The following is a 19689-nucleotide window of genomic DNA, read 5'->3' as shown; positions in this document are numbered from 1 at the left end:
GGCCCTGTATTGTTCAACATCTTTATCAACGATTTAGATGAAGGAATTGAGGGTAAACTGATTAAATTTGCTGATGACACAAAGCTAGGAGGGATAGCTAATACTAGAGAAGAGAGAGAGAGGATTCAAAAAGATATAGATAAACTGGAGAAGTGGGCAGCAACAAACAGAATGGTTTTTAACAGGGAAAAATGCAAAGTACTACATCTGGGCAATAAAAATGAAAAAAGCACATACAGAATGGGAGGAATAGGGCTAAGCAGCAGCACATGTGAAAAAGACTTGGGCATACTAATAGATCACAGACTGAATATGAGTCAACAGTGTGATGCAGCAGCAAAAAAGGCAAATGCAATTCTAGGATGTATTAACAGAAGCATACAGTCTAGATCACGTGAAGTCATTATTTCTCTCTACTCCTCTTTGGTCAGACCTCATCTGGAATATTGTGTCCAGTTTTGGGCACCACATTTTAAAAAAGACATCAACAAACTGGAGCAAGTTCAGAAAAGAGCGACCAGAATGGTGACCGGTCTGCAAACCCTGTCTTATGAGGAAAGGTTGCAGGATTTGGGAATGTTTAGTTTGCAAAAGAGAAGACTGAGAGGAGACTTAATAGCTGTCTACAAATATCTAAAGGGCTGTCACATTGTAGAAGGATCAACTTTATTCTCATTTGCACAAGGAAAGACTAGAAGCAATGGGATGAAACTGAATGGGAGGAGACACAGATTAGATATTAGAAAAAACTTTTTGACAGTTAGAGTGATCAATGAGTGGAACAAGCTGCCACGAGAAGTGGTGAGTTCTCCTTCAATGGAAGTCTTCAAACAGAGGCTGGACAGACATCTGACTGGGATGATTTAGCGAATCCTGCTTTGAGCAGGGGGTTGGACCAGATGGCCCAGGAGGTCCCTTCCAACTCTACGATTCTATGATTCTATGAAAGCAGCTGGGCCTGACGGCCTCAGTCCACGTGTCCTAAAAGTGTGTGCAAACCAACTGTGTAATGTCTTTCAGCTCCTGTTTAACAGGAGCCTACAATCCCAGAGAATACCAGTGCTGTGGAAGACCACCTGCCTGGTGGCCGGTTCCCAAGATCACCTTTCCAACTTCCCTACATGACTATCGTCCAGTGGCCTTAACATCGCATGCTATGAAGTCGTTGGAGAGAATAGTACTTGCCTACTTGTGCCCGAGGGTGAGGGCCTACACTGACCCCCTGCAGTTTGCGTACCAGCAGAGAATGGGGGTGGATGATGCTGTAGTATCTCTGCTACATACAATACATTCATTCTTAGACAATGATGGAACTGCAGTGCGCGCCATGCTCTTTGACTTCTCTAGTGCTTTCAACACCTTACAGCCGCTCTTATTACGAAATAAGTTGACTGATATGCCAGTGGATGAGGGGATCGTGAACTGGATAAGCGATTACCTGACGGACAGGCCACAGTTTGTAAGGATGGGAGAGGTGGTATCTGGCAGTGTACAGTGCAGTGTGGGAGCCCCTCATGGTACAGTGCTGTCGCCCTTCCTCTTCACATTGTATACAGCTGACTTTCAGTATAAATCCGATCTCTGTCACCTCTAAAATTTCTCAGATGACTCAGTGATTGTAGGGGGAATTGTGGGGGACCGGGGTGAGGAGGATCATAGAAGGGTGGTTTCTGACTTTGTAGACTGGTGCCAGACTAACTGCCTAGAACTAAATGTGAAGAAAACCAAGGAGATGGTGGTGAGTTATAGAAGGAGAAAGGATGATTACTTACCGATCACTATTGCTGGCCAGGAGGTGGAAAGGGTTGAGAGCTACAAATATTTGGGGGTTCACCTTGACAGCAAACTTGATTGGAGGTGTCATACAGAGAAGGTTCAAAAGAAGGGAATGAGCAGACTGTACTTTCTGCGGAAGCTCAGGTCGTTCAATGTGTGCAGTAAAATGCTGGAAATGTTCTACCAGTCCGTGGTAGCGAGCGCCATCTTTTTTGCTATCATCTGCTGGGGCAGCGGTGTGCGAGTAGCTGACGTTAATAAGCTCAACAAGCTTATCAAGAAGGCAAGTGCGGCTGTTGGCCTCCATCTTGACTCTTTTGAAGAGGTAGTGGAAGATAGGATTCAGAAGAAGTGTAGGGCTATAATGAACAATAATACACACCCACTATACGGGCTGTTCTTGAATCAGAGGAGCACATTCGGCAGCCGTCTAATCCTACTTAGGTGCAAGATGGAAAAATTCAGGAAATCGTTTCTGCCTACTGCTGTGGGGACGTATAATAATTTACTAAGGGTGAAAGATGGCTATGACCTAGGGCCGGCGCACTAATGGAAATGATCAGAGATTTGTGTACCTTTGCTTGTTATGTATTGTGGTTAGTCATGTGCAAGATCTGTGTCTGGTAATTACGCTATGTAATGCTGTTTGTAATGTAGTAATGCTGTTCTTAAATGTTTTATTTGTAATGCTGTTGTAACGCTGCTGTGATACCATAATTTCCCTCGGGATCAAGTGTATCGTATCGTAACGTATCTTATCGTAAACAGGTGTATATTATATTCCCTGAGCTTTATAGGTGGGGAATGAAGATGAAATATATGTAGATAATGGAGGACTGAAAAAATATCCCATATAAACAGGGGTATACTTTGCCATACTTTTCTCTTTCCATCATTCTGGTAGAGGTTGATCTTAGTTTCATCTGTCCAAAGAATGTTCTTCCAGAACTGTGCTGGCTTTTTAGATGTTTTTTTTTAGCAAAGTCCAGTCTAGCCTTTTGATTCTTGATGCTTATGAGTGGCTTGCACCGTGCAGTGAACCATCTGTATTTACTTTCATGCAGTCTTCTCTTTATGATAGATTTGGATATTGAACCGCCTACCTCCTGGAGAGTGTTGTTCACTTGGTTGGCTGTTGTGAAGGGATTTCTCTTCACCATGGAGATTATTCTGCGATCATCCACCAGTGTTGTCTTCAGTGGGCGCAGGTCTTTTTGCACTGATGAGTTCACCAGTGCTTGCTTTCTTTCTCAGGATGTACCAAACTGTAGATTTTGCCACTCCTAATGTTATAGCAATTTCTCGGATGGGTTTTTTCTGTTTTTGCAACTTAAGGATGGCTTGTTTCACCTGCATGGAGAGCTCCTTTGACCGCATGTTTCCTTCACAGCAAAACTTTCCAAATGCAAGCACCACACCTCAAATCAACTCCAGGCCTTTTATCTGCTTAATTGAGAATGACATAGCGAAGGGACTGCCCACACCTGTCCATGAAATAGCCTTGGAGTCAATTGTCCAATTACTTTTGGTCCCTTTAAAAACAGGGTGGCACATGTTAAGGAGCTGAAACTCCTAAACCCTTCATCCAATTTTAATGTGGATACCCTCAAATGAAAGCCGAAAGTCTGAACTTCAACTGCATCTGAATTGTTTTGTTTAAAATTCATTGTGGTAATGTCTAGAACCAAAATTAGAAAAATGTTGTCTCTGTCCAAATATTTTTGGACCTAACTTTATATGTTTGGAGGCTGTCTATTCCTTTGGGGATCTGCTCCTGGGCAATTTAGATTTCATCTTTCTGTCTTTAGGCTTAGTTAGTCCTCCGGCTGTGACGAGGTGTCTAGGGCATCGTAGGAACACTCCACAGCTACTGCTAGTTGTGCGGATAGGATCAGGGGTCTGCAATCCGCTTAGTTACCAACCTCTCTGGTCTTCTGGTGGCCTAGCCTGTTCCTGCCATCCTCCTTGGTGACCCATTCATAACAGAAGTCGTTCATCATCACTTTTCATCTTCATCCAACACAGACCACCATCACTTTTTCGAGCCAGGACTCGTCTCTTCAAGAAATAACACAGTTACCTAGAGCACATTACTTATTATTTTCCCAACTTCTACACTATATCAGATGAAGAAAAAAAGGTGACATAGTGTCGCTCTACTGCTAGTTGTGCGGATAGGGTCAGGGGTCTGCAATCCACTTAGTTACCAACCTCTCTGGTCTTCTGGTGGCCTAGCCTGTTCCTTCCATCCTCCTCAGTGACACATTCATAACAGAATCACCAGCCTAACCGCAGACTCTAGAGTACTCAAAAAAACGAAAGAATTGTAAAAAAAAAAAAAAGTGTCAGAATTTTTTAATATATTTTTTCCTCTTTTTCTCTGGGGCCGTGGGAAGATTTTCTCTTTAATGGAGACTAAGCAATTATCCGATCGTGTTGAGCAGCTCGCTGCTGAAGTGCGGGGAATTTCTGCCTATCTCACTCGATCATCTGCTGTAGAACCAAAGATCCCTACTCCTGATGTGTTTTTTGGGGATCGGTTTAAATTTTTGAATTTCAAGAATAACTGTAAACTATTTCTTGCCTTGAAGCCTAATTCATCGGGGAGCTCGGTGCAGCAGGTTAAAATTGTCATCTCCCTGCTGCGCCGCGATCCCCAGGATTGGGCTTTTTCTCTGACACCTGGAGATCCTATTCTGGCTAATGTGGATGCACTTTTTCAGGCCCTGGGGTTGTTGTATGATGAACCTATTTCTATTGATCAAGCTGAGAAGACCTTATTGGCATTGAACCAGGGTCAGGATGCTGCGGAGTTATACTGCCAGAAGTTCCGAAAGTGGGCGGTCCTTAGTAAATGGAATGATGATGCCCTAGCAGCTCTCTTTCGGAAAGGTCTGGCAGAAACCGTAAAGGATGTTATGGTGGGATTTCCTGTCCCCATCTGGTCTTAATGACGCCATGTCATTAGCCATTCAAATTGATTGACGTTTACGTGAACGTAAAAGTACGCGAGAGGCGGTGCTGCCTTTTGAACAAACTTCTGAACCCATGCAATGTGATAGGGTTTTGTCTAGGACGCAACGTCAAGAGTTTAGAAGGCGTAATAAGTTATGCTTCTTTTGTGGGGACGCCTCTCATGTTATTTCTGTCTACCCTAAAGGAGAAAAACGTTTTGCTCACGCATTTGCCGTGGGCAGTGTACAGCCTAAGTTCCTGTTGGCAGTTACCTTGATCTGCTCCTTGTCTACTTTTTCTGCTAAGGCCTTTGTTGATTCAGGAGCAGCTTTGAATCTGATGGATCTTGACTTTGCCAAGCGTTGTGGTTTCTCCATGGTGCCCCTGAGAAACCCTATTCCCTTGAGGGGGATTGATGCTACCCCTTTGGCGGAGAATAAACCCCAGTTTTGGACCCAGGTGGTAATGCGGGTCGCCCCGGACCATCAAGAGAATTGTAAATTTTTGGTTTTGCACAATTTACATGATACTATTGTACTGGGTTTTCCTTGGTTGCAATCCCATAAACCTGTTTTAGATTGGAAATCTCTGTCTGTGGTGAGTTGGGGTGTCAATGTGTTCATAGTGGTTTTCTCCACCTCTCCCCAGTCTCAAGACGTTCCTGACTATTTGGCTGATTTTTCTGATGTATTTAGTGAGAGTAAGTGTGTGTCTTTGCCTCCTCATAGGAGTTATGACTGCGCAATTGAGTTAATGCCTGGTTGTAAATTTCCCAAGGGTAGGCTTTTCAACTTATCTGTACCTGAACATGATGCTATGCGATCTTATATCAAGGAATCATTGGAGAAGGGTTAGATCAGACCATCCTCTTCGGGTGCTGTTTTTTTCTTTTTGGCCAAAAAAGATGGCTCATTAAGGCCATGTATTGACTATCGTTCCCTTAACAAAATCACTGTTAAATATCAGTACCCGTTACCCCTGATCTCTGTTTTATTTTCCTGAGTTAAAAGTGCTTGTTGGTTTACCAAACTTGACCTCAGGGGGGCATATAATCTTATTCGCATCAAGCACGGGGATTAATGGAAGACGGCATTTAATACTCTGGAGGGACATTTTGAGTACCTGGTGATGCCTTTTGGGCTCACTAATGCCCCTTCCGGCTTCCAATCTTTTATGAATTATATTTTCCGGGACCTTGTGAATAAGTTTTTGATCATTTATCTGGATGATATTTTGATTTTTTCCTGTGATTGGGATTCTCAGGTGGAACATGTCCGGACTTTGTTCCGGATTTTGAGAGAAAATACTCTGTATGTTAGGGGATCGAAATGTCTTTTTGGTGTACAGAAGATTTTGTTTTTGGGATTCATTTTGTCCCCGTCTGCTATTGAAATGGACCTGGCCAAGGTACAGGCCATTTATGATTGGGTTCAGCCCACTTCTCTGAAGGCTCTTCAGAAATTTTTGGGTTTTGCTAATTTCTTTTTCTACTGTAAATTTATAAGTAATTTTTCTGGTATTGTTAAACCTCTGACGGATTTGACCAAAAAGGGCGCTGATGTGGTAAATTGGTCTCCAGAGGCAGTCTCGGCATTTCAGAAGCTTAAGCAGAGATTCACTTCTGCTCCGGTTCTACGGCAACCTGATGTTTCACTCCCATTTCAGGTGGAGATAGATGTTTCTGAGATTGGTGCAGGAGCCGTTTTGTCTCAAAGAGATTCAGTAACATCTAAGATGAATCCCTGTGCCTTCTTTTCTCGAAAATTTTCTCCATCTGAACGTAATTATGATGTGGGGAATTGGGAATTATTGGCCATGAAATGGGCATTTGAAGAGTGGAGACATTGGTTGGAGGGAGCTAGACATCAAGTTGTGGTCCTCACCGATCACAAGAATTTGATTTATCTTGAATCATCCAAGCGCTTGAATCCTAGACAGGCTAGGTGGGCCTTGATTTTCACGCGTTTTAATTTTGTGGTCTCCTTTCTTCCGGGCACTAAGAATGTTAAGGCGGGCGCCCTTTCTAGGAGTTTCTTTGCGGATTCTCTTGATGTGACCGAGCCTACAACCATTCTAAATGAGGGTGTAGTTCTTTCCGCCATCGCTCCTGATTTGAGACATGCCCTGGAGGAATTTTAGGAGGATAAACTTGAACGATGCCCTATGGGAAAATTGTATGACCCTGACCAGTGGAAGAAAAGAGTAATGTCTGAAATTCATTGCTCCGTGTTGGCTGGTCATCCAGGTATCTTTGGTACCAGAGATTTGGTGAGTCGGTCTTTTTGGTGGGCTGCCTTATCTCGTGATGTCAGGAATTTTGTGCAGTCCTGTGGGACTTGTTCTCGGTCTAAGCCCTGTTCTCGTGCTAGTGGTTTGTTGATGCCCCTTCCGGTGCCCAGGAGGTCATGGACCCATATCTCAATGGATTTTATCTGTGATCTCCATCTCTCAGAGAATGACTGTTATTTGGGTGATCTGTGATAGATTTTCTAAGATGGTCCATCTTGTACCATTCCCAAAGTTGCCATCTTCTTCTGAGTTGGTGCCCTTGTTTTTACAACAAGTGGTTAGTTTGCACGGTATTCCTGAGAACGTTGTGTCGGACAGAGGGGTCCAGTTTGTTTCCAGATTTTGGAGTGCTTTTTCTTCCAAACTGGGAATTCAGTTGTCTTTCTCCTCTGCATTTCATCCTCAGGCCAATGGGCAGACTGAGAACAAACTAGACGTTGGAGTCCTATTTGAGATGTTTCATATCTGCTGATCAGGATGATTGGGTCTCTTTTTTGCCCTTGGCCGAATTCACGCTAAACAATAGGGCTAGCTCTGCCACTTTGATGTCTCCTTTCCTTTGTAACTTTGGGTTTCAGCCTTGATTTTCTTCGGGGCAGGTAGAAGCTTCTGCCTGCCCAGGTGTGGATTCTGTGGTAGAGAGAATGCAGCAGATTTGGGACCAAGCAGTGGATAAGTTGTCTCACTCTCAGGAAGGGCCCAACGGTTTTCCAACCGGCATAGGACCATTGGTCCCCGGTTTAAAGTGGGTGATATGGTTTGGTTGTCCATAAAAAATATTCCCATGGAGGTTGCATCTCCAAAATTCAAGCCAAGGTTTATTGGACCTTATAAGATTTTGGAAATCCTTAACCCCATTTCTTTTCGTTTGGCTCTTCCAGTTACGTTTAAGATTCATAACGTCTTTCATAAATCTTTGTTGAAAAGGTTTGTGGAGCCAGTCGTTCCCATGGCAGCGCCCCCTGACCCTGTACTGGTTAAGGATAATTTGGAGTATGAGGTAGAGAAGATATTGGATTCTCGTCTGGCTAGACGGAGACTTCAGTACTTGTTCAAGTGCAAGGGTTATGGCCAGGAGGATAATTCTTGGATCTCTGCTTCCGACATCCATGCCAAGAGATTGATTCGTGCCTTTCACCGGGCCCATCCTGATCGGCCTGGTGGCGTGGATGAGGGTTCAGTGACCCCTCCTCAAGGGGGAGGTACTATTTTGAATTCTCTTGCTCGGAGTTCTGAGCCGAAGCTCCCTCTGCTCCCTCTGGTGGTTGCTGAGAGTGGTGGAGCTGACCAGGTGGATGGAAGTACCCCACCTGACAAAGATAATTGGAAACCTGGGATTACTGGCTGGGAGCATATAATTGAGCTGGATGCTCTTGGAGGTTGCTGGTGATTTCCTCAGTGTGCATTTGGAGCTCTTTTGTCCCCTGCTTGATCTACATGGTTCAGCTAAGTATTCTTTTGCTAATCCTTTGCATCTAATCTGGTTGTGTCTTTTTTTTTTTTGCTTTCTGTTTTGCTGCTAGAGTTCAGCGTGCTCCCTGTTGGGGGCAGTGCTGGGCCCTACTTCATATGTGGCAGCTTGTTCAGTCCCCTGTTATGTTAGTATCTTTTTGCTTGCTGCCAGTTTATGCCAGAGTGCTGATCTAGCGGGGGGTGAGATTGTGTGTTCTCAGTTTTTTTGTATATCAGTAGTGTTGGGCTTTTTCAGACTTTTTCAGGGTTTTGTGCGTGATTGCAGACAGTATCTTTTCTATCCTGTCCTCTGTCTAGACAGCTTGGGCCCCATCGTTTTGCTCAGTCTGTTCTCTGCCTGTGTTTGTGTCTCATTTTGTCTCACCGACCATATATGTTTGGGGGCTGTCTATTCCTTTGGGGATCTGCCCTGGGGCAGTTTAGATTTCATCTTTCTGTCTTTAGGCTTAGTTAGTCCTCCGGCTGTGACGAGGCGTCTAGGGCATCGTAGGAACGCTCCACAGCTACTGCTAGTTGTGCGGATAGGATCAGGGGTCTGCAATCCGCTTAGTTACCAACCTCTCTGGTCTTCTGGTGGCCTAGCCTGTTCCTGCCATCCTCCTTGGTGACCCATTCATAACAGAAGTCGTTCATCATCACTTTTCATCTTCATCCAACACAGACCACCATCACTTTTTCGAGCCAGGACTCGTCTCTTCAAGAAATAACACAGTTACCTAGAGCACATTACTTATTATTTTCCCAACTTCTACACTATATCAGATGAAGAAAAAAAGGTGACATAGTGTCGCTCTACAGTACACAGTAACAGGACCCCCCCACCAGTGAAAACAGTATCCTCAAATAAAATCCATCACTGCAGTAATAATATCCCTTAATTAGCCCCTACAGTAATAATATCCCTCATCCTGGCCCCCTTGTGTCTCATTCCTGGTTCCAGCCATATGTTCCCCCAACCTGCCCCCATATGTTCTCCCATTCTACTCTCATGAGTATCCATTCTGCCCCATGTGATGTCCCATGCTTCCCCATATTATCTCCCCATCCTGCCATGATCCTGCCTCATCAGTCACGTGATCCTGCCCTATGTGTCTCCATCGTATCCATCCTGCACAATGTGTTTCCATCCTGCCCCATGATACTGCATCATGTGCCTCCATCCTGCCCCATCTTTCTCCATCCTACCTCATCTGTCTACATCCTGCATCATGTTCCTATCCCATCTATCTACATCCTGTACTATCTGTTTCCATCCTGCTCCATGTTCCTGCCCCATCTGTCTCCATCGTGCCCCATCTGTCCCCATCCTGCCCCATCTGTCTCCATCCTGCCCCATATATGTCCATCCTGCCCCATGATCCTGCATCATCTGTCTCCATCCTGCACCATGATCCTGCACCATCTGTATCTATCTGGCACCATGTGTCTCCATTCTGCCCCATCTGTCTCCATCCTGCCCAATATTCCTGACCCATCTGTCTCCATACTACCCCATGATCCTGCACCATCTGTATTAATCCTGCACCATGTGTCTCGATTCTGCCCCATCTGTCTCCATCCTGACCCATCTGTCTCCATCCTGCCCCATGTTCCTGACCCATCTGTTTCCATCCTGTCCCATCTATTTTCATCCCTCCTCATCTGTGTTTATCCTGCCCCATCTGTATTCTGCCCCATAATCCTGCATGTGTCTCCATCCTGCCTGTCAGGGTAACCCAACTTTGGTCTCAGTTACAGTTAGGAACTTGCAGCTCTCTGGCAGCCACCTGACCCTCGGGTCAGTCAGGGAACTGCACCTAGGATAAGTAGACGCCGGAAAGGCTGCTTTGTCATGCAATCACTATCAGGCACTCTGCAGAGAGGGCGGTATGTGTGTCACCAGTCCCAGACCGGCTGTACACACATAAACCTCCGATTCGTCACTACCAGGGTTCCCAATAACAACAGGATGTTACGTTGACACCAGTCCCTCGTTTGATACTGAAGCCTGTATCGGGTCAGGAAACAACCCAAGGTAGCGGGATTTTGTGTATGTGTATGTGTTTGTGGAGTATGTGTCGGTATGATCATAGAGCAAAAAGTACAATACTAGTAAATTTATAAGTTTACTCCAGAAAATATCAGCAGTGTTTACAAAAGTACAACAGATATTACAAAAAGGCAGATAAAATACAATATGTACAAACAGTTAAAAATAAAGGGGATTAAAATATGAAACTTACTCTATCTCAGTCACAGGTATGATGTGTCGATAAAGGAGAGGAGAGCCTTCACAAAGCAGTGGATCAGCAGCACAGCCTGTTGTCTAGCTGACTATCCAGCGTCTGACGCCTCCCCAAATGTGCATTTTGGTTTTATGCTTTGGCCACAAAACTAGAAACTCCTCCCTTGCTGACCTCACTGGTTGGCCATGTTCAAGGGGTTACTCCTCTGTTGGCAGAATATTAAAACACTTCTATGTTCCATATCTTTGGCTGGGAAGCTCACAGGGTGACAATAGGGGCATTACATTTTCCCCTGTGAATTTATCATTCTTTTGAGACCAAACATGGCATGTCTGCATGTTACTAGGGGGCAGAAACTCATTTCCCAGTTTCTGATGGCCCTAAAGACCACAAAACATTGCCATGTGTAGCTCCAATCACCCTGGTCCTGGAAATCTATTTTTCCTGTCTCTAGGATTATTGTATGTTATGGAATTCGACCTGGAATATTATACCTGATAGACAAAGGAATTTTAGAGGGAAAAATCCACACTTAACTCTGCCAGAGCAATAAAAGTGACCATTTGGCTGAAGGGGAGTGGATAGAATTTCACAGAGGGAGACTCAGGGGGCTGGTAGTAGTGTGTGGGAATGCAGCAGGAACTGGGTTTTACACAAACCATTGGGGGGAGGAGGATCAGGCAGCTCTGTATGTGTACCTATGACAATAGGAAATCATATTTCCCTGACACTACCCCATCCTGCCTCCATCCTGCTCCATGATTCTGCACCATGTGTCTCCATCCTGCCCCATGATCCTGCAACACGTGTCCCCATTCTGCCCCATGATCCTGCCCCATCTGTCTCTATCCTGCCCATTTGTCTCTATTCTGTTACATGTCTCCATCCTGTCCCATCTGTCTCCATTCCTTCCATCTCTCTCCATCCTGCCCCATCTGTCTCCATCCTGCCCCATCTATCTCCATCCTGTCCCATGATCTTGCATGATGTGTCTCCATCATGCCCCATGTTCCTGCACCAACTGTCTCCATCCTGCACCGTGTTCTTGCCCCATCTGTATCCATCCTGCACCATGTGTAGCCATTCTGAGCCATCTGTTTCCATCCTGCCCCATGATCCTGAACCATGTGTCTTCTTCCTGCCCCATGATCCTGCCCCATGTGTCTCCATCCTGCCCCATCTGTCTCCATCCTGCCCCATGATCCTGCCCCATCTGTCTCCACCCTGCCCCATCTGTCTCCGCCCTGCCCCATCTGTCTCCGCCCTGCCCCATCTGTCTCCGCCCTGCCCCATCTGTCTCCGCCCTGCCCCATCTGTCTCCGCCCTGCCCCATCTGTCTCCGCCCTGCCCCATCTGTCTCCGCCCTGCCCCATCTGTCTCCGCCCTGCCCCATCTGTCTCCGCCCTGCCCCATCTGTCTCCGCCCTGCCCCATCTGTCTCCGCCCTGCCCCATCTGTCTCCGCCCTGCCCCATCTGTCTCCGCCCTGCCCCATCTGTCTCCGCCCTGCCCCATCTGTCTCCGCCCTGCCCCATCTGTCTCCGCCCTGCCCCATCTGTCTCCGCCCTGCCCCATCTGTCTCCGCCCTGCCCCATCTGTCTCCGCCCTGCCCCATCTGTCTCCGCCCTGCCCCATCTGTCTCCACCCTGCCCCATCTGTCTCCACCCTGCCCCATCTGTCTCCACCCTGCCCCATCTGTCTCCACCCTGCCCCATCTGTGTCCATCCTGTCCCATGATCTTGCCCCATGTATCTCCTTCCCTCTCCATGCTGCCCCATGATCCTGCACCATGTCATATGGTGCTGGATGGAGACACATGGTCCATGTGTTTCCATCCTGCTGTTCAAACATATTGCAGCTTGCCGCTTCAAATAAAAATAAAAAAACACTTTCTCTTTACCTGGCCGTGGTCCAGCAGCGATGTTCCCTCCATCCAAAATTAGCTGAATTTATTTATAAATGCCTTGACCCCAACTGACAGGACATAGGTATTTTCATTCTGACCTCCTAGATGTATGAAGAGCTCTACCACATTATTGCTTTATACTGGATCGCAACTCTAGGAATTGTAATTTTACATGGTATTTTGTATGTTTTCACATCGTCTCATCTTTTTCCCATTTAGGTCACTTCAATATAGAAAAAGATAATAATAATTGATCTGTATAATTTTCCTGACTGATCAAAGATGGATAAGGACAGGGACAATATGGCAGAGAACATATTACACCTCACCCTTGAGATCCTCTTCCGGCTTACTGGAGAGGTGAGTGATTCTGATGACTTCACATTACATCATTCTTATCTATGGGAATAACAAATGGACAGAACAGGAGAGGTGAGGAGTCTGGAAATGTCTGTAGTGAGAGTTATTCATGTGTCTCTCCATAACCAGAATTACACAATAGTGAAGAAGACCTCTAGTAAGCGCTGTCAGGTCCCTGTGTCTGAGGGATGGGAAACATCCCTGAGCTCAATCACATGGCCTCCAACTCACCCCCTGGTACATGAGGACATCAATGACCGGAAGATCCTAGAACTCACCTACAAGATGATTGAGCTGCTGACTAGAGAGGTGACACTGCTGGGAATGCTGGGACATTATACAGCAATGCTATAAAGGGATCGGGGATGACTGTATCGTTGTATGTGTCAGGTTCCTATAAGGTGTGAAGATGTCTCCATCTATTTCTCCATGGAGGAGTGGAAGTATTTAGAAGAAAATAGAGATCTATACAAGGGCGTCATGATGGAGGTTCCCCAGCCCCTCACATCATCAGGTAATAGGCAGGACTAAATACACATGGTCTATAATTATCTGTATGTAAAGAATGAATTCAGTCCCTGTATATGTCTCCTCCAGTTCTATCCAGTAAGAGGAGAACACCAGAGAAGTGTCACCATCCTATTCTTCTACAGGACTGTAAACAAGAAGCTCCCAATGCTCCCCAGGATGATCAGGTAGATGGAGAGAAGGTGTCATGAGATCTTCCCTATGATGTGTAGACGGCTGTGAAGGTCTTGTGCTCAGTCTTGTTTTATCCCCCAGTATTAAATGTTTTATACTTGTGTAATGAGAACGGTGGAGATGGCAGGATTAGAGCTGATCATAGATGTGACTTCTTACATCTGTCTGTGACTTATACAATATGTGTTTCAGGGTGAAGATCTGACCCATATTAATACTACAGAGACATATGTGAGGGCTGATGAGCGGAGTAAAGAGGAGAGTCTTACAAATAACTGCAAAGGTGAGTAGTAACCACTAAATGCAGAGGTCACATATGTTTCTTATAGAAATTTATATATAAATATATGTGTTGTGTTATAACTAATTCCGAACCAAGAAATAAATGACCACAAGACGATTGATGTTAAGAAAATGGCCGTAGTGATTTAAAAAGGGTGATTATAATAAATAAGAACAAATCCAATGGCTCAGCCGTTATTGGCTCTAGCCAATAGTTAATAAATAATTAAAATATTACACCAATCATATCCATCAGCCGTAAAGCAGGGTGGCACAGCTTTTTAAAAAAAAAGGTGATGGCAAAAGAATAAGACAAAATTATTTGGGAGAGTGGCGGCTTTTCAGCTTTTTTCCTTGAAGAGGACAAGGACTACAGCAATTTTTATATCCAAGTTCCCTGCTTCTCAATTCTCACACATCAATCAGGATCCATCTTCATTTGAGCAGGAAGGTGTCGTCAAGGCCATCCAAATTTTCCCGATTAATTTTTTCACATGACACGCTTAACCCTTGATAATAACCAAGAAAAATCATACTGTAACTTAAAAACTGACAATTTTTTTTTTACATTTTCTCGGCATATATCACACATACTAATAAAGAGACGAAAAATGTCATCAACCCTAAATTCGTACCAATAAAAACTTTTTTTCAATCTGTGAAATAGAAGCCTCCACTCTATCAAAGAAAAAATCATCTCAATGGAATCTCATCTCAATGGAAAATCGTCTGTCAATGGAAAAGTAGCATCTTCTAATGCTTTTTTGATGTCTACTATTAGGTTGTGATCTGTTTTGTATCACTGTCTTGATTTACAAGCAAATATTGCTGCATATTTTTAAATTCATTTGGAGATTTTTATATATACAGTATCTCACAAAAGTTAGTGCTGTTAGCACCACGCCGGATCCCTGCTCTGACAGGAAGGTTCTCCGGCATGTCACTTCACTCACCCGTGCTGTAGACAGTTCTTCCCTTCCCCATGCTCGGCATGCTTCCAGCCGGTCCTCTAGCCATGTCCTTAGGGCACGCGCGTGTTCGCTCCCACCCTCTTAAAGGGTCAGCACGTGCACTTACTATTTCCTCCCCACCAATGGCTGTAGGACATTATGGGTATGCAAGAATGCTGTGGGCTGAGGGGAGCTACAGTTCATTGAGGGAAGCATGAATGCCAACATGTACTGTGACATGCTAAAGCAAAGCATGATCCCCTCCCTTTGGAAACTGGGTCACAGGGCCCAGACCACAAACACTCCTCCAAGATGACCACTGCCTTGCTAAAAGAAATGTCTCTAGACATAAACCCCATTGAGCATTTGTGGAGCATCCTCAAGCACAAGGTCTCTATCATCCACAAGGTCTGTGATGTCATCATGGAGGACTAGAAAATTATTCCAGTGTCAACCTGTGAAGCTGTAGTGGACATTATGCCCAAGAGTGTTGAAGCAGTTTTTGAAAATAATGGTGGCCACAAAATATTGACACTTTGGGCACAATTTGGCCAAGTTCACTTAGGGGGTCCACTCATTTTTGTTGCCAGCGGTTGAGACATTAATGGCTGTGTGTTGAGTTATTTAGAGGGCACACCAAATTTACTCTATTGTACATGGTGTACACCAACTACTTTACATTGTATCAAAGTGTCATATCCTCAGTGTAGTCCCATGAAAAGATATAAAATATTTACAAAAAATGTTACAAATGTATTAACTTTTGTGAAAAACTGTAAATATAAATTATCCGTATAAATTTGTATTGATATTATTAAAAACTAATAAAATTGTTTTTATTCTTTTCAGATGACTGCAGAAGGAGCTCAGAGGAACATGGGATATATATAGATCGTAAAGCAGATGATCGTGATATCGCAAAAGATGCTAGTGAAGAGCATGTCAGAATTTCAAATCTACCCCTCCATGGAAAAGATCTATCAGTTGATCCTTTTCAACAGATCCTATCTTCTGATTCATCACAGAATGTCAAGAAAACTAAATGTCACAGAAAAGATGTCATAAATCGAAGTGGTCTAATAGGAGAGAAGCCATTTTCATGCTCAGAATGTGGAAAATGTTTTGCCTGGAACTCAAAACTTATTAATCATAAGAGAAAACACACAGGGGAGAAGCCATTTTCTTGTGAAGAATGTGGGAAATGTTTTAAAGAGAAATCAGAACTTTTTAGACATAAGAGAATTCACACAGGTGCAAAACCATTTTCATGTTCAGAGTGTGGAAAATGGTTTAGCCAGAGTTCATCTCTTGGAAAACATAAGAAAAGTCACACAGGGGTGAAGCCATTTTCATGTTCAGAATGTGGAGCACTTTTTACTGCTAAATCATCTCTTGTTAGTCATCAAAATATTCATACAGGAGCAAAGCCGTATTCATGTTCAGAATGTGGCAAACATTATAATAATAAAACAAGTCTTGTTAGACATCAGTGGGTTCACACAGGGGTGAAACCGTTCTCTTGTTCAGAATGTGGGAATCTTTTTACCGATAAATCATCTCTTGTTAATCATCAAAATATTCACACAGGAGCAAAGCCATTTTCATGTTCAGAATGTGGGAAAAATTACTATAATAAATCAAGTCTTGCTAGACATCAGTGGGTTCACACAGGTGTGAAGCCATTTTCATGTTCGGAATGTGGGGCATTTTTTACTGATAAATCATCTCTTCTTCAACATCAAGATATTCACTCCGGAGAGAAGCCGTTTAATTGTTTAGAATGTGGAAAATGCTTTAATCGGAAATCAAATCTTACTAAACATATGAAAAGTCACACGGGGGAGAAGCCATATTCTTGTTCAGAATGTGAGAAATGTTTTATCGCAAAATCAGATCTTTTTAGACATCAGAGAATTCACACAGGGGAGAAGCCGTTTTCATGTTCAGAATGTGGGAAATGTTTTAGCCAGAAATCGTGTCTTGTTGCACATCAGAGAATTCACACAGAAACAAACCCATATTCATGTTCCTAACATGGATTATACGGATAATTTAAATCATGAAAACCTCATCAGGTTCGCGCAGTGTGATGCCATTTTCACGTTCAGAATATGGGCCATGTTTTACTCCTAATTCATCTCTTGTTGCACATCAAAATATTCATAGAGAGGTGAAGCCATTTTACTGTTCAGAATTTGGGTTTTTTTTTAAGCGGAATCAAATTTAATTAAATATCAAAGAACTAACACAAGGGACAAACCATGTTGATGTTTAGAATGTGGAAATGATTTAGCAAGAATTTATATCTTATGAGGTATTAAAGAATTCACAAGCAGTGAACAATTTTCCTGCCCAGAATTTGAAAAATCTTTTACTATGAAATCAAGTCTGTGTAACCATCAAATAAATTAAAAAGAGCATAAGTCATTTACATGCACCATATGCGGAAAGAGTTTCAAGAAAAAGCCAATTGTACATCAAAAATCTCACACAGGAAAATTTATTTTAGGTCCTGAATATTTGAAAAGTTTTACCCATACATCACATCTTCTTAAACATCAAAGGTCATAGCCTTTTTCTTTAAAAAGAAATCTTGTGTTACTTAAAAATAATAAAAGATACAGTTATCAGTCAAAATAACGTCACATCGTTAAAGAAATATGGAAAGCAATTTAGAACACTAAATGTTGGTTAAGAGATTACAATGTACAGTTCTGTGAAAAAGTATTTGTTCTTTATCAATTTCTTCTACTTACTTATTCTACAATATATTATTATCAAAGCAATATTTATTTTAACAATTGCGAAGACTACACAGTACAAAAATTCTTTATAATGGAAAGCGTATGGGAAATTACATGCTGTGGAGTATTGACCTTTTTGACAATGTACTAAAGTACTCATGTATAGTACTATGTAAAGCAGTCAATTCAAGAGAAGATAGTATTCTACTACAGATGGATCTGGATAAGTTGGAAACTTGGGCCAAAAGGTGGCAGATGTGGTTTAACAATGATAAATGTAAGGTTATACACATGGGAAGAAGGAATCAATATCACCATTACATACTGAACGGGAAACCACTGGGTAAATCAGACATGGAGAAGGACTTGGGGATCCTAGTTAGTGATAAACTTACCTGGAACAGCCAGTGCCAGGCAGCCATGATGAGACCATTATACTGCCTCTGTACAAATCCCTGGTTAGACCACACATGGAGTACTGTGTACAGTTTTGGTCACCGGTGCTCAGGAAGGATATAATGTAACAAGAGCGAGTACAAAGGACGGCAATGGGGACGTGACCTAACCTGTGATGTGAGCAGTCGCATTCTCGGAGCTCTCCCGCCTATAAATCCCCTTGTGGGCTGAGTGCCGTGTTACAGGGCCTGTTGAGTAACGGAGCGAGGCGTACCCCTGGACCCAGAGGGTGTTTCCATAGCTGAGTGGGATGCCATTATGACCTGCAGAAGGCAGCGGGATGCCGGAAATGCTGAGGGTAGAAAAATCCAAGATGGCGCCGATGCGCTGGAGGACGCAGCAAAGGAGAACGCGGCATGTGCCAGGAGGATGGCGGCGGCTGCCAAACTTTAAAGGTTTGCTAGAGTGGAGGTGGAGGAGCTGGAGGCAGGGGTTGAAGAGGATGATGATCAGGAGTAGGGCAGGGAAGAGCCCATGGTGGGGGAAGGAGCTGTGTCTGGAAGCCCACATGTGAGTGAAGGAGATGGTGGATCAGGAGATATGGCTGCCTCTAATATCAATGAACCCACTATAAAGGATGTCTTTGCTGTAGTGAATTTTTCTAACGAGACTCTTACAACTCTGACTCAGCAGTTTCATGGCATTAAAGCAGAGATGTTGAATATGAGGGCTGCTATGCAAAGACCAGATGCCAGGACTGGAGAGGTGGAGGAGAAATTTGGTACTGCAGAGGATCAAATAGTTAAATTGCAAAAGGCTCATAAACAACATGCCGATCAATTGGCTGAGATTATTGCCAAAAATGATGATATGGAGAACCGCTCACGGCAGAATAATATTCGGATGGCGGGAGTCCCAGAAAAAGCCGAAGGATCAAATCCCACTGAATTTATAGAGAAATGTTTTACAAAAAATTGGTGCTGATGCTCTATCCAAGGTGTTTGTGATTGAAAGAGCCCACAGAGTACCATTAAGACCCCTGCCTCCGGGCGCAGCACCCCGCACTATTCTGGCAAAGATCTTGAATTATCTGGATAGAGAAAATATTCTGAGGAAAGCTAGGAATGCTAAAGACATGATTGATGGTCAGATCGTCTCCATCTATTCTGATTATTCTGCAGCGGTTCAGAAATTAAGAATGAGGTTTGGTGAAGTGAAAAAGTGACTGAGAGGTTTTGGCATCGCATACTCTATGCTATATCCTGCAAACCTGAGAGTGGTGGCGTTTGAAAAGATTCATTTTTTTCAGTCCTCGGAGGAAACCATTGAATGGATCAAACGCAATGACAAGCAACTGAGAGACTTGGGAGCTGGCTGAGTGGTATCAGTTTGAAATGAGTTTTCTGTTTTCAGGTTTCTGATCACTTCAAGAGGAAACATTCTCTTTGGACTGGCATCCTGGACTGTCACCTGTTGAGCTGTGACGTTGCGATGTGCTGCTGTAGCTTACAATGAGAGTTATTTGAATTGTTTACTAAAAGGGGGAGGAGGGGCGAATTGAATGTTATTTTATAAACTATATAAGGGAGCGGTTTGTTGGTTTAGGCGCTTTTACCTACTCTCAGATAGAGAG

At 43.7% G+C, this 19689-nt stretch overlaps 1 protein-coding gene across 1 annotated transcript in view; it reads left to right on the top strand.

Annotated features, from left to right (window-relative positions):
- LOC141055783 (uncharacterized) overlaps positions 1-17261 on the top strand; it is a 48380-nt gene extending 31119 nt beyond the window's left edge. The window contains exons 4-9 of the mRNA XM_073552489.1: positions 12842-12982; positions 13112-13291; positions 13373-13496; positions 13580-13677; positions 13877-13967; positions 15766-17261. Of these exons, the coding sequence (XP_073408590.1) occupies positions 12905-12982; positions 13112-13291; positions 13373-13496; positions 13580-13677; positions 13877-13967; positions 15766-16949 (1755 nt within the window). The 5' untranslated portion in view covers positions 12842-12904 and the 3' untranslated portion in view covers positions 16950-17261. The remainder of the gene's footprint in view (positions 1-12841; positions 12983-13111; positions 13292-13372; positions 13497-13579; positions 13678-13876; positions 13968-15765) is intronic.
- The last annotated feature ends 2428 nt before the right edge of the window (positions 17262-19689 follow it).

Source organism: Dendrobates tinctorius, unplaced genomic scaffold (genome assembly GCF_039654945.1).
Source record: "Dendrobates tinctorius isolate UK_male_01 unplaced genomic scaffold, ASM3965494v1 ptg000192l, whole genome shotgun sequence".
In the NCBI taxonomy this organism is placed as follows: Eukaryota; Metazoa; Chordata; class Amphibia; order Anura; family Dendrobatidae; genus Dendrobates; species Dendrobates tinctorius.
This window is presented reverse-complemented; position numbering and strand designations above follow the sequence as displayed.